The sequence below is a fragment of the Dermacentor variabilis genome, chromosome 1, assembly GCF_050947875.1.
Source record: "Dermacentor variabilis isolate Ectoservices chromosome 1, ASM5094787v1, whole genome shotgun sequence".
Lineage (NCBI taxonomy): Eukaryota > Metazoa > Arthropoda > Arachnida > Ixodida > Ixodidae > Dermacentor > Dermacentor variabilis.
The window spans coordinates 219,266,249-219,280,791 of record NC_134568.1 but is presented as its reverse complement, the minus strand read 5'-3'; the positions used below and the strand labels follow the sequence as shown (position 1 = coordinate 219,280,791).

Below are 14,543 nucleotides of genomic sequence, written 5' to 3'. Positions count from 1 at the left end.
ATCAAAAGTAGCTTTTTGATTAGTTTTTGTAGATCTATATGCTCAGCAGGCTGGCACTGCACTTCACTCCTGAGTACGCAGGAGTACAGAACAGTGAAGGGAAAGCACACCTCACAAGGGGTGTGATGCAGTGAGTGTCTTGCAACACTTTAGAAGCAGCACCAATTTAAACTTAAAAAGTAGCACATAAATGATGTAGACGAGAAGGACAGAACAGGCACTAACCTTCAACTATCTTTATTTAGTACCTGTTTAGCTGGCAGATGTCTTCCTCATTTGTGTCTATCTTGTGCTATTCCCGAGTGTAAGTTTGTGCATGAACTAATGCAACAATACATATTAGTAGTACAAATCTTCATTTAAACTTCAAACAACTGGTAAAGCAGATGTTTCGAACCAGTGTTTTAAAGAGCATAAAAATTTAGTGCCTAAAAATAAATGTTCTTTTTGTGTTATGAAAAAATACTGCCATGGTCGTGAACTATCTTTAACAATATCATTGAGAAATTGTGCACTCATGGAAAAACATTTGTGACGGTTGTGCCATAACAATTATAAAGTTGCCAAAAGAAATGTATTTCTAATTCACAGAAGTTTTAACTTCTTCAGAAAAGTGTTATTTTTGTGATGTGCGAAAATACCGATGTTGATGTACATTGCTGCAGTGGTGGAAGAAGAACTGGAAGCTGCTGTGTTGACTGAAAGTCAGAAACCACTTTGTTGTCTCTGGATGGAGCGAAGGTTCACTCACAGGGGACCCCAGCGGAGCAATAGTGTTGTTGGCACATTAGTGGAACCAGCTGAGGGCACTGGTCCCGTCGACCTTTCTGACTCAAAACGGTACGCTTGCCCGTTTTTCTTTTGGTATCTGCCCATTTTTTTACCTGGCTTTTCTTCTCCCTTCCATTATATTGTTTATGGCTTGACTGGTATGCAGGTACAACCTAGTCAGGGCTCAGCTGGAGGACAGGCTTCCCGAGTCACAGAAGCTGGTGCTACGTGTTAAGTGGTCAAAGGGAGGGCCCAGTGCTGAGGAAAATACTGAGTATTTTGACGAACTAAGCACTACGCTTAGCCGGGATCTGAAAGCCATGGTGGACACTGTTGTTGAAGAAGATGAAAGTGATGAAACAACTCGACCATGCCGAGGTGTGTTCTCAGAGCATATGTACAACGACATATTTCACATTACTTACTTTTGGTGCAATTACTTAAAGCATTGTTGGTCTACATTACTTTTAACATCACTTTAAGGGCGTAGTTCATAGTACTTCGTCGCATTATGTGTACTCAGGATTTCAAAGTACAAATGAGTGCAAATTTAAGTCAGTATGATATTATTCTGCTTTATTTTGGCCATTGTGTTGGAGACGAAAGTGTGGCCAAAATTTGGTTTAGGTTTAACCAACTTATAGATATCATTTACTGATAATTTTTTTTACTGCTCTGCCTATGCTGCCAAATTCATGCAGTTTTACACATAACTATGCTACCTTGAGTATTTGGATTGAGTTTAATTTATTTTGATAGTATTCTTTTCATTGCATCGTGTTGATATTCAATAGATAAAAAATCCTTACTGCTTCCAAAAAGTGGCACATCTGGTTCTCTACTTGTACTGCAGTTCTTGTACTACCTTTTGAGGCCTTTAATTTTATAGATCAGGGGTCCCCAAACTATACTAAAGTTTGTCGAATCCAATCAAACCAACCTTTCATACATTCAAACACCTTTTTTAACTTGCTTGTGCATGGTCCCTTAATGAGAGCTCACTGCAAAAAATCATCAGTTATAAGTTGTAAAATGCATTTCACATTAAAAGGCACCACTTCATGTTTCTCTTCCAGCAGGACATAACTGAATGTGGTGCATATGAATGGAGTTGCAGGCAATAAAAAATTGTGCTTCAAATTTCCACTGCGCTCCCACTGCTCCTTCTACACCAGCATGCCATGAGGCTAAAGCAAAATAGGGCACTGCTTGCCATTCTCTGTCAGCTATACATTGCCATGATGCGATTTTTATTGTTCTTTTATTTACAGCTTATTAGTGAGTACAGCTTATTAGTGAGTATGACTAGCTGAACTAAGGGGTTGTTACTCACCTTATAGTAATTATGTATATTGCGTACACTCCCTCACAGAGCAGTGTTAAAGTTTCATACGTTGCCTTTCATAGCTAATCCAGGTGCCAATGTCCTGTTTCTGACAAAGGGACAACTGTGTTTTTCGTATGCCGCTAGCAGCAATGCACTTCAACATAAAATTGCATGCAATTTCATACTAATGCATGCGTGCATCTTTTGCCGTTTATGTAATTTCATTTTTGTCAAAGCCAAAGTAGCTGTTGCCGGCACCTTTTACTAACACATGTAGTAGTGCCGCCTCACGAGTGTTGGAGATACTAGAAGCCCAGTCTGCTCTAAGCATCTTTTTTGGAGCTCTGCATCATGTGGCAGCTGATATTTAACACTCATGTCACTGTCAGTACCTTTGCTACAGAGCTAATGAATTAACGTTTGATGTTTGGTGGTGCAAGGGCCAGGTGTGGCCAAAGAGCGCTAAATACACATCTAAATACATAGCAGCATGACAATTTCACATTTACTTTGGACACCATAACTGTTGAAGTGCGCTTTATTGAACTCGGAGTAACCATAAACAAGATAAACATAGTGTTCCTACTGCACATTGCAAGACAGCAAACCTTAAATAATCAATGATATCAAGTACCTCGGTCTACGTATAAATGTGATGCTTGCAGAGAATTCACTGGCTTGAATTAGGCATTCAGTAAAATTTATTTTAGTGATTACACAATCTTGCACTATGTAAGCAGCAGCACAGCTCAAGCAGATGACATTAGCTTAAGACCAGAAGTGCAAAATTGAAATTATTTGATATGCTTTTATGCAATATTCTTTTGGTATTCTTCATTGGTAATATAATATGAAGAATGATAGCATTACTAATGATTTTTCTTGCTTCTGCCAAAGCGGATATTTCTCATGAAACATTCAGGAATCGAGAAGCTTAGAGTAACCTTAATGCACAATTGGGTGGATAGAAGGATGGCAAGTGTTTTGAAAGGTCTAGGATGTTGCGAGCCATTTTTAGGGCAACATTGTATGTTCACTGCTGCGTGCAAGCTAGTGTATTTGGCTAAGATGTTCACAGCAACATAGTCTCTTGCATATGCTGTGTTTTATTTACCATGTACAAAAGTGTTGCAGGGCCCTTTTAAGCAAGCGTTCAATGACTAGTTCAGGGCTATTTATGGCCAGTTTCAATTTGCCTTCAACCTCAATTTAAAGCAGCTATTTTTGCAGACAGCAGCTTCATTAAGCGGTTTTTATATTTTAGGAGAATATATTTCTTTGCCCTCCTATGGCAGTCTTGTTGGCTAGAATGTTGTGAATGAGCACGTGTAAATTACATTTCAACAGAAATATGTGCTCTTATTGCTCAGTTGAAATGGTCATACCCAATTTGTGTACTCACCTAAACTAGACAATAATTAAAGCAGCCTTCGTAGCAGTGTTACAGCACCTAAAAACTTAAAAAAGAAACTAGAAGGAACAGTACTGAGTGCTGACTTTCACTAACATGTACTAGTTCTTTTAAGGGCAGCTAACCAGTTTATGCCAGGAACCCATCAATATAAGATGACAGAAGTAAAAGAAAATACTCGCGTGCAGTGTCAATGCACCATCCAGTGTATTAATAAAGAAAGGAACGTGTGTGCTAGGGTTGTGCATATATTTGAAACTTTTGAGTAACAAATTGAATTTGTACTCTGGTTCACTTTGCTCTTGGCCAATTTGGTAAACATTTTGTTTAAATTTACGTCTGATTTTTACTTAGATGGCAACAAAACAGCACCTTGAATACTATAGTCGCTGCAATAAAGGAGCTTATTTCATTGAACAGTCATAAATTCACACCATGAATACTCTATAGTCACTGCTGCATCAGAGCTTAATTCAGTACATAGCATTCTTATATTCTTTTATTTGTGACTGAAATTTATTAATATTTCAAGTAAAATTCTGTGGAACTTGAGCAGTACTGCATTGAGGGAAGTTGTCTTATTATTCGCAAACTATTCTAGAAGTATTTGACTCGTATTTGTATTTGATTCAGTTTAAAAAATTATTATTCACCCACCCCTACCAGGATTCTTCTGTACTGTATAACTGTTGCAAGATCATTTATCCTTAGAACTACTCACCTATGGAACAAATTGATGAATTTGACCAAGGCGGTAATTTGGGCTAGTTTGTTGATACCCAAATAGTGCTAAAAAAGACAAGGACGTACATAATAACGACAGCATATGTTGCTAATTGAAGCCATCCGTATTCAAAATTTATGAGACTGGTGCATGAGCACAGCTTCAGTATCACTATCTCCAAAAGAATTGGCGTGTTTAAATTAGTCACGTATGTATGTCATTTTGACATAATCTTACATTCTAGTTGACGTGTGCAAGCGATCTATATAAACAAAGGCATGTTTCTCAAAATAAACAGTTGAAAGAAAATAGCATCATGTGTTATCGTTCTTGTCCATCCTTGTCCTTTTAGCACTATTTGATATCTCAAATTAATGAAAGCCATTTGTTTACTTTCTGCGTCGGAATGCACAATGGCTACAATGGCTGTATTGTGTTGAACCTATGTAATGAAATATGTGAAGGCCAAAAATGCCTCTGTAACGGTGTTGGTTTGAACTGGTATTGCCAAGTTCTTTGTCAGTACATATGTTTCACTTCAATATATGTTGGAGAAAGTGCAACCACTCAGAGAGCAAAGTAAATTTCTTGTACATGTAGGAACCTTTCCAGCACACCCCTTTTTCAGCGTTTATTTTTATGTGGAGATAGTGGCCAAATACACTGAGTGATTTTAGCAATAATTTTCTCTAAGAAAAATTGTAATTAAATTATGGGGTTTTACGTGCCAAAACCACTTTCTGATTATGAGGCACGCCGTAGTAGAGGACTCCCGAAATTTCGACCACCTAGGGTTCTTTAACGTGCACCTAAATCTAAGTACACGGGTGTTTTCGCATTTCGCCCCCATTGGAATGCGGCCGCTGTGGCCGGGATTCGATCCCGCAACGTCGTGCTAAGCAGCCCAACACCATAGCCACTGAGCAACCACGGCGGGTCAATAATCTTTTCTAGAAAACATTTATAGTCTATGCATTGCACATCTGACATTGAATGTCACAGCTCTCTTTTCTCTATGTTGTGCAGGAATAGAGCAGCAGCTATATGTGGAGCTGGTGCAGCAGGCGCAGACATGCCTGTCGCTTTCGGAAACCTTGATAGGACGAACAGAGAAGCTTGTTCAGCTGGAGAAGTATCTTCGGAGCAAGCTGCGCCATCCAATTGTTTTGCATGGTGTCAGAGGCAGTGGCAAGAGCACTCTGCTTGCCAAGGTGGCTCAGATGTGCGAGACCTGGGTGCCTGATGCACCTGTCATTGTGCGCTTTGTGGGCACTTCACCTGATTCGGACACCCAGCAGCAGCTACTGCGAAGCATTTGTGAGCAGTGCTGTGCACTCTATGGAATGCACACAATATTCGCATCCAAGGTGTGAACTGGTTTCCTCTAGGTGGATTTCTTGAGATGCATGTACAAAATTCATGGGTGTGGATATTATCAACATTGAAAATTGAATACTAATTTATTAAGCTTGTGTATTTCTCTGACAATGAAAATGATGGAAAACAAAACAAAAATGGGGGTCTCAGATGGGATGATTGGGCATCTATAGTAAGAGTTCATTTACAAATTGCCTGTTAATTCAACTGCTTAAGCCTGTGGCACTGCTGAATTATTTTTGCAGACTTTTTGTCATTTATTTGCCAATCATTATTGTTATTATTATTATTATTAGTAGTAGTAGTAGTAGTAGTAGCAGTAGTAACAGTGTTATTATTAGCAGCAGTAGTAGTATTTGCAATGCATATGCGATATGTATTCTGCCTATATTGACATATTCAAGAGTTCACTTCCTGTGATTCTGTGCAAGTGTAGATAATCGCATTGTATGTTTAACTCACTTTCAAGCCTGCCTTCTCGTTAATTTCTTTCGCCTGTCTACACATGAGTGGTTTTTCTCCTATTTGTTCCTCTACTTGATATTGTTTTGTCTACCTCATTTGCTTCTCTGTATTTTGGTAGTATGTATATTGTGTTTTGTGCATTAGGTTTTAGTACACCAGTACAAAGGCTTCATAAGTGTTTCTGGGTACCAAAATAAATGTTTGAATTATTATTATTATTATTATTATTATTATTTTAACATAATTTCTTAATCACCTATGGCAGATAGCACTATTCTACTGGCTGAGGTGGATTACTCAAGGAGGCAGACATTAATTGCAATAAAAATCACAGTGAATATGTAGCTGATTAGCACATTAGGGCACACGTTGTAGGTGATGACTTAAAGCCCACGCATTCTCAGGGCACATCCATCTAAAATGAATTTGAAATTGGCGCATATTGAGATAAATGCCATCAAACTTGCCTCCAGAATGCACTGTTGTTCCAGTTGCTTTTTAGTTGGCACGCATCTTGATTTTTGGCGCGTGTCTCTGCCATTGCTGCACACGACTGTAAGCACGGCCGAGTGCATACGCAGCCGTGCACCCTGCTTTATAGGTATTCTGCCACGTGTGCAAAGAGTGGGTGTGCCGAGACTGCGTGGCACTATGTAAGCTGTCTTCCTGCGCGTTTATTATTCGAGGTTGTGTAATCTCGAGTTTCGGTGACCTGTTGGAGTGAGAGACAGACAAAGCTTTTGCTCCCCGCTGCCGGCTCTTTTCCTGATAGCGTCGTCCCAGTGCGGGCGATGCTATCAGCCGCGGGGGCAGAGTGCACACAAAAGAGTGGCTGGCTTTGCTTAATTCGTACCGCTGATGTGAGGATATCCTCGACGCGGAATGAAATCTTAACATTCGTTGCCGACTCCCAAATTCATCAAAATTAATTGTTTTCTCATTCAAAATTGCTTTTTTGGTTGCCCAATAATTTGTAAAATTCTGTGGCCCCTTTCCATGTAAGAAAAATTGGTTGGCAACTGTACTCATCTGCATAAAAGGTCTAATTTCAACACAATGAAATTTCAATATAACGAATCAAATTGCTGATTTTACCTGCTTCGTTATATAGAGGTTTAACTTGTGGGCTGATTGGCTCTGATTCGTAAATGCAATGTGTGCCCTAAAGGGATTAATTAAGAAGGTAATTAGTGACATCTTGTTAGTTAATTATCCATTTAGATTTCTTGTGCTAGTAATGTTTGCCTCTGAGTAATCTAGCTCAAGGAGTAGAACTGTACGGGCTGCCATGTTCTGTTTTTGTAAATTCTGTTATAATTAAATTATGTTATAATTAAAATAATACTTTGTATATGTTCTCCTAAAACTGGAATTGTGATTTAGTTATGTTTATCAATGTCATGTTTATCAATAATTATTTTTCGCTCGCTAAAATAAACACTTAGCTACTTTTCTTTTTCTTCACTTATAAGGCATGAAGATCATATCCTTGTTAATAGTTAGCCCTCAACATTCTCACTTTCACATGTCTCTTCACTTATTCATAGCAATCGTATATTAGAAAGGCATCCGGAAAGTGTCAGTACATGATAGGTAAAGCTAATCTTGTCTTTGCAGTGTAAAGGAGAAAAATTGTGCACCTGAGTGTAGCATGAAGCTACAAAGGAAACCAATGCAGGTGTCTCAGAAAGAAAGCTCCACTGTTAAAAGAAATTTTTCTCGTGGTGTGGAAATCGAACCTGGACCAACAATTTTCTGGGGTGGTCCCTCTATTATCTGGCTAACCAGGAAGCTTGCAAATAGCAGTGCAAGGCCTTCTTAATCATCTTGCAGTGCAGAAACACTGTGTGAGCAAATCAGTTATGTGGAAGGTTGCAAGGTGCAGGTAGTGAAAAACTTCCATCACGTTGACATTCATCTCAAGTGGAATACGACTTTTTTTTTTTTTTTAGTTCATGAATCTGCTGCCATCTTTTGGATTTCCACAGAAGTAATTTTCTCAAAAAGGAACCGTAATGTGAAAGAACAATGTAGCTAAGGAATGTTATTTTCCATTGTAGAAAGCCTTTAGTCATTAGTCTTCAGACTTACTGCTGTTGCTTATTTTTTATGCATAGCAGCAAAGTAGCAGAGTGTCTTCAGGTAAATACTTTTCCAGTGCACGAGAGTCCTGAAAATATGTTAGATGTTTTGTGCCACTTTGATTTCTTGGACCTTACACTTTTACTCTTGATTGTTTTATTTTAGAGTATTGCTGAGCAGCGGGAGGTACTAGGCATTCTCTTGGACAAGGTGTCATCTCATAGGCCTCTTATCATCCTCCTTGATGGATTGGACCAGGTGACCAAGCATAGTGCTTGCACCTTTGACTGGCTACCATCTGAATTGCCTCCCTATGTCAAGGTTGTGCTTACAGTCCGTGATGGAAGCAAAGAACTCGATGGCCTCAAGGTGAAACACTGCAGTGTTTGATGACTTGCACTTCTTGCTTGGCAGATTTAATTAACGAATAGTGTTGTGAAATTATTCACTTTATTCTGAAGCCATCAATATTCCATCAGTGCATTATGAAAAATGTTAACAAGAATTTGAGCAAAAGTTTGCAGTTGTCAAATAGGCAAAAGAAAAAAAAAGAACAAGAGAATAATAGCAAATTGAATGGGACTGCACTTGAACAAGTTTAATTTTACATGATTGCAGCACCATTGCTCAACACAGTAAGCAGTAAACAACAAAGAAAACAAAGACATGGCAGCAAGTTCCGCACAGGAGCTCACACTGTGGATTCCTTTAAAAACAGAACTGAAAAGCACACTGAACATCATGCAAAAGCAAATCAGTAAGAAAAGTGACAATATAAATCATGAATTTCAAGAATGCACAGCAAGATAATAATAGAAAGGTCAGATTTTGAGATTATTATCAAGCAGCTGTGTAAACTTCAGGGGGTTACGATCATCGGCAACTCTGTCTGGTAAATTGTTCCACTCTGCAATGGTGCATGGTAAAAAAGATTGATTAAAAGAAGCTGTTGAGCCATGCAAGAGTTCAAAAGACGATGAGATGTACAGGTCAGCAGGTAAGAAGTTTTTCATGTAATTGTGGGAAGTTTTAGTGTAGACTCTGGAAAAAGAGCTGTGCAATTTTTCAATGGAATTCCTGCGGTTTGAGTCCTAGGGATGCTTTAATTGTGCTAGCACTTCCTTGACAGGTGTACCTGGAAACAATTAATCTGGCAGCATGATTTTGCATTGATTCTGAAGTGTTAAGCAAGCTTGGTGAGGGCTCAAGATAGCTGAGGCGTATTCAAGTTTATTTTGAGTAAAAGTTTTGTAGGCTAGCTTTAGTGTGGATGAAGAGTATAATGGTATAGTATGTCTGACGTAACCAAGCTATTTGGAAGTGTCAGCCTCCAATTTCATGACGTGATCGAACCAGGACAGCTTGCTATAGATAATTATACCGAGGTATCGATATGATTCAATGTTAGATATGGTTGTTGAGTTTAATGAATATGGGTAATCCTTGTTAGAGTGTTCACAAAATATCTTTATAAATTTACATTTGGAGTTATTGAGTTTCATTAGCAGATTGGAACACCAGGTTTCTGTTAAATGTAAGACTTCTTGAAGTGCTGTTTAGTAGGTCTGGCCTATAATTCAACGATAAAGTATGCACTCATCTGTAAAGAGTCAGGTGGACAGTGAAATGCCATTCGGAAGGTTATTTATGAAAATAAGAAAGAGAAGGAGACCGAGGATGGAACCTTACGGTACTCCACGCTGTCAGTGGCTGAGGGATGAGTTCCAACAACTGTGTGCTGTCCCTTATTTATAAGGAACCAGTGGATTCATGACAATTGCAAACGATATTCTTTTCTTTTAGTGCCTCTTTTTCACCTTGTTGTACTGTACCTTCACTACCATGTTTCATTGAAATTTATTCTTTGCTTTGTTCTTTGTCTTTTCATCATGAATCTTTGTTATCATTGTGTTTTTTTTTTTTTTTACATGTGACATGTGACATTTGCAACGTGCCTGTGTCCGACATGGCTGTGTGCTTTTGTGTCGGCGTATAATAATCTATCTTTTCCATTTACACGAATTTATGCAAGCCTGCAATTTTTATGCTTGCTTTCTTTCAGTGCCCCCCTGTGATGCCTGAATGGGCGCTGTGGGTACTAAAATAAATAAATAAATAAATAAATAAATAAAGGTGAGAGAGTCACGGTTGAGGCACGGAAGTTTAGCCAAAAGTCACTGATGGGGACCCCGGTCAAAGGCCTTGAAAGTCTAGATAAATGACATTGGGTTAAAATGTTGAGTCCGAGTTTAAGATCCGTAATAAATTCAAAGAAGGAATGTTGACCAAGATGGGATGCTATATTTAGGAATGTATTATATGTTCAAATGTTACCAAAGCATCCATAAATAGCATTTTTATGGCTCGATAAATTGCTTTCTTTGTGGTCTTTGCTAACTTGCTGTTCAAACTCGGGTTGACATGGCATTTTAAGCTAACCCACCAGTGACAGTGATTTGGAAATGTATAAGCATTTCTGTGCCTACGCGAAGAGAAAACCCATCCATCCATCCGTCACATAAGACAAATTGCTATACTGTATAAAAATTAAGTATAAAAAACAGAATAAATTCGAAAGGAAAAATGGTGGTGGTGGTGGTGAGTTTCAACCTACGACCCCACACTTGGAAGCTGAGTGTCTTACCCACGCTTGGGGAAGGTGAATATATCTGAATTATATGAATGTGTTGTACCGACGGTACAAAACAAATGTCAAAGAAGAACCGTTTCTGTGAAGTCTTTCTTGAAAGATTTGGTGATGGTAGAATAAAAGCCATCTCTAGGACCACATGTAGACCCAACTTTGAGTATTGTAGACTTTATGAAAAGTTTGATTTTACGAAAGTTTAATTCCAAACATGCCACATCTCTGATGCGTTTTGGTGGTCGCGTGATGGGCCTTCCATTGGGGCATTGCTTCACCAACCAAAATGCCACTGATCTCTGAGGGTTCATACACTTCGCGTCATGCAACACAGACAGATAAGCAGTCAGTTAGTTGATAAGGAGTGATGAGGGGTTATCTGGATCTCATCATGATAGATAAGGTGCTAAAGAGTGATATAGCTTATTAATGGTCAGAGCAGTTCCAATAAGCTTGATAAGAACCAAGAAGGATGGGATCAATTGTGATAAGGCTGATAACAATCGATAAGGGTTGAGATGGGTCAGATAGAGTCCAATAAGGTTAATTTTTCACATTCTTTTAACCTCTCTAATCTCTGTTTAACCGCTCTGGCAACACATCGCCACAAAGAAAGCATACACACCTTAACTGTCCACACTTTACCCACTTAGATAAATACTTTAGGTTTGCTGAGCCTCCCCGCACCCGTAGCTCTCACAACCTAAATCTTTTGGCACTGCAATCCAGAGCAGACATGTATAAACATAGCTTTTCCCCCCTGCAGCAATTGAACGTTGGAATGCATTGCCTGGAAATGTTCGTTCATTGCCCCTGACCGACTTTTGTCTGCAATTGACATACAATGTTATTGCCACTCCTGCTATAGCCCAAGATTGGCTGCAGTATGTAAAAATAAAATAAATAAATAAAATAATGACTGATAAGGGTTGATAAGGGTGTATCCTTGTCGGATCAAGTTTGATAAGATTGATAATGACACTGGGCTACGTGGAGATGAGCGAGTGACAATGCTTACGTATACTTAGACAACTCCAGTGGAGTTTCTGCCGTAAATTTTTTCATCAGTGCTTCATGATTTTCACAGTTGTTACCGGTGCAATGGGTGCAGGGTGTCTACCAACCGGGAAAACCGGGAATTCTCAGGGATTTTGAGTAGTCTGGAAAAACTCGGGGAATTTGTGCCTCTATCAGGGAAAATTACCTGTAATTTTATTGAAAGGGTCGAAAGTCGCAGTAATGCTGGCTCGAGTAACAGACAGGAATCGTAACGAATTGTCTTTGACACCCTGTCGTCATCTGGAAAAGTTGCCAGTGTACAGTTAACGGCCGACTTTCCGGATGCCCGATAATTTTCACAGCTTTGCAACACCACCATGCATGTATCAGAACATCTGAAATTTCGGCGCAAGAACCCTTCGCCGTGCGATTTTCCGACGCTTTTTGCTGTGACCGGAGGTCCGAAAGGGCATTAATCAAAGCCACCACCGCTGCCATTTTGATTACCTCGCCACCTTGAACCGGCGCTCCTGCACGCAGATCCGCTGGCACCCGTAGCCACCACCGCGGCAATGCTAGACGTAGCTGCTTCGACGTTCGCTATTAAGCTTCTTGCAGTTGGCTGCCGTATTTTCCATTGAAAGGATTCGCTGCTGTCAGCAGTGCCACCGACTCCGCCTTTGTGGTCCTCGTGATTGGCTTAGAAGCTTGGAAAGCACGGTGTGTTACATAATGCCGGTTCCCGAGAGTCAGCTTCGCCTCTGTACAGAAATGTTACTTGGTGAAGCATACGCAAAAGTGTTGCAATGAAGCATAACAAGTGTGGGAAGGGGCTATTGCCACGGGACACAGTATGTATTCCTTAATTATACACACGTGCACCCGGTATCTCCTGTCACAGTACGAGCACTGATATGCCTAATACGTGTACCAACAGGCGTTCAGAGCGTTTTCGAATGTGCATGGGGCGGTTTGAGCCCTTAAGGGCAGTAAATGACATGCATTTATTTTTTCCAACTGGCCGATTTTTCGGACATTTTTGCGGCCCCTAGGGAGTTCGAAAAATCGGATGTAGACTGTGCAACTGACCAAGAAGATGCTTTGAATGGTCCGTGGGGCGAATGAGTGACGGAAGGAAGGCAAGAACAAAAAGGATCTATGCATTGAGGAATGAAAGGGAAAGGAAGCGTGCTGCCGCTGTTTTGAAGGAGCTTGAGCTCAAGAGACAAAGTGTTGGCTGATGCCGAGATGCAGGTGTCCCTCTTCCAAACCGAAACAAACTTGTGGCGACACACTCTGCGCATATTTCCGCGCAGCCTCCGCCTTGTTATCATCCGGCCCAGCGTAACACAGCTACACCCTAGAATGCATTACCAATAAAACACAGCGCCACCGCTGCGTCACCCGAGGTATGCGTCACCGATGATGGCTACAAAAACAGGATGCCCGGCTGGGAAGAGTGGCTTTTTCCCTTCCGCTACCGAGGCGAGCATAACGTTGGTATGTTTGTCCGCTACCATCGCCAATCGAATAAACAGTTGTTAGGTTTTTATGTTGGGATTCGTACTTCAGCGGACATGACATCCCACATCTGGTGACCCAGACAATGGACAATAATAAATCGCCATGGACGAGCAAGACGCCCTTCAACGACAGCTGGAGCTTCTCCAGAGGCAGCTTCACATGCAGCAGGTGATCCAGAAGCAAGAGCAACAGCTTCAGGAATGGCACGCCAACTCAATGATTCCGTGCAGCAGCATCCTGCCGGCTCCGCCGCGGATGTTGGAACCCTGGCAGATGGCGTCTGGCATGTCGCTGTCAAGCTTTAGCCATTTTGGGCCGACTCACCCGAGGTATGGTTCGCCCAAGCCGAGGGCCAGTTCTCCATCGCGCACATCACATAAGACCGGACCTGCTGCGATTATGTCGTCGCCCACCTTGATGCCCGCTACGCCCACGAGGTCCAGGATATCCTTGCCAACCCACTAACAGCCAACCTTTACAAACACCTCAAGACTGAACTCATCCGCCGCCTGTCATTCTCTGAAGACCAGAAGGTGTGAAAACTTCAGTCTGCAGAACTTGCCGAGCTCAAGCCTTCGCAGCTCCTCTGCCACATGCATGCTCTCGCAGGAAATATGGAAGTCCAGGATTCCTTACTGCGAGCACTTTGGCTTCAACGACTTCCACCGCACGTCCAGCAATTCTGCAGGCTCAGCTTATGCTACCTCTCGACCAACTTGCCGGGATCGCTGACCGCGTCATCGAGGTCTCTTTGTCGCAATTGTCGCCCAGCATCCAGGCTGTCGCTGCACCGCTGAACATCACAGAGCCTGTGCGCCGTATCGACGATATCAATCCACAGCTCAGCTCCATTCGACACCTGGATCGACACTTGCTGACGTGCCACTCGCAAAGCCGTGACCGTAACACCACCCCGTTGCAGCAGCCTGGTGACGACGACCGGTGCTACTACCATCGACGCTTCGGGGACAGAGCACGACAACGTCGACCACCCTGCACTGCTGGACATAAGGGAAACGACAACAGCAGCTCGTAGACACGGCTGCGAGCTGCCAACCTGGAGGCCGTCGCATCTTCGTCACCGACCAAATTACAAAGCAGCGCTTCCTTGTTGACAGCAGTTCCGACATTTGCTGCTACCCACGAGCCCATCTTCAAGGTACTCGTCCTCCTATGTCTTTCGAGCTCAGCGCGGCAAACCAGTCCACAATCACGACTT

The 14,543-nt window shown here is 41.3% G+C and overlaps 1 protein-coding gene across 3 annotated transcripts in view; it reads left to right on the top strand.

The window, feature by feature from the left end:
* Nucleotides 1-14,543, top strand: part of LOC142557372 (NACHT domain- and WD repeat-containing protein 1) — a 110,366-nt gene that overhangs the window by 25,704 nt on the left and 70,119 nt on the right. For all 3 annotated transcript variants that reach the window (XM_075669177.1, XM_075669185.1, XM_075669168.1), the window contains exons 6-9: nucleotides 666-840; nucleotides 938-1,149; nucleotides 5,260-5,600; nucleotides 8,323-8,526. In XM_075669177.1, coding sequence (XP_075525292.1) covers nucleotides 666-840; nucleotides 938-1,149; nucleotides 5,260-5,600; nucleotides 8,323-8,526 — 932 coding nt within the window. The remainder of the gene's footprint in view (nucleotides 1-665; nucleotides 841-937; nucleotides 1,150-5,259; nucleotides 5,601-8,322; nucleotides 8,527-14,543) is intronic.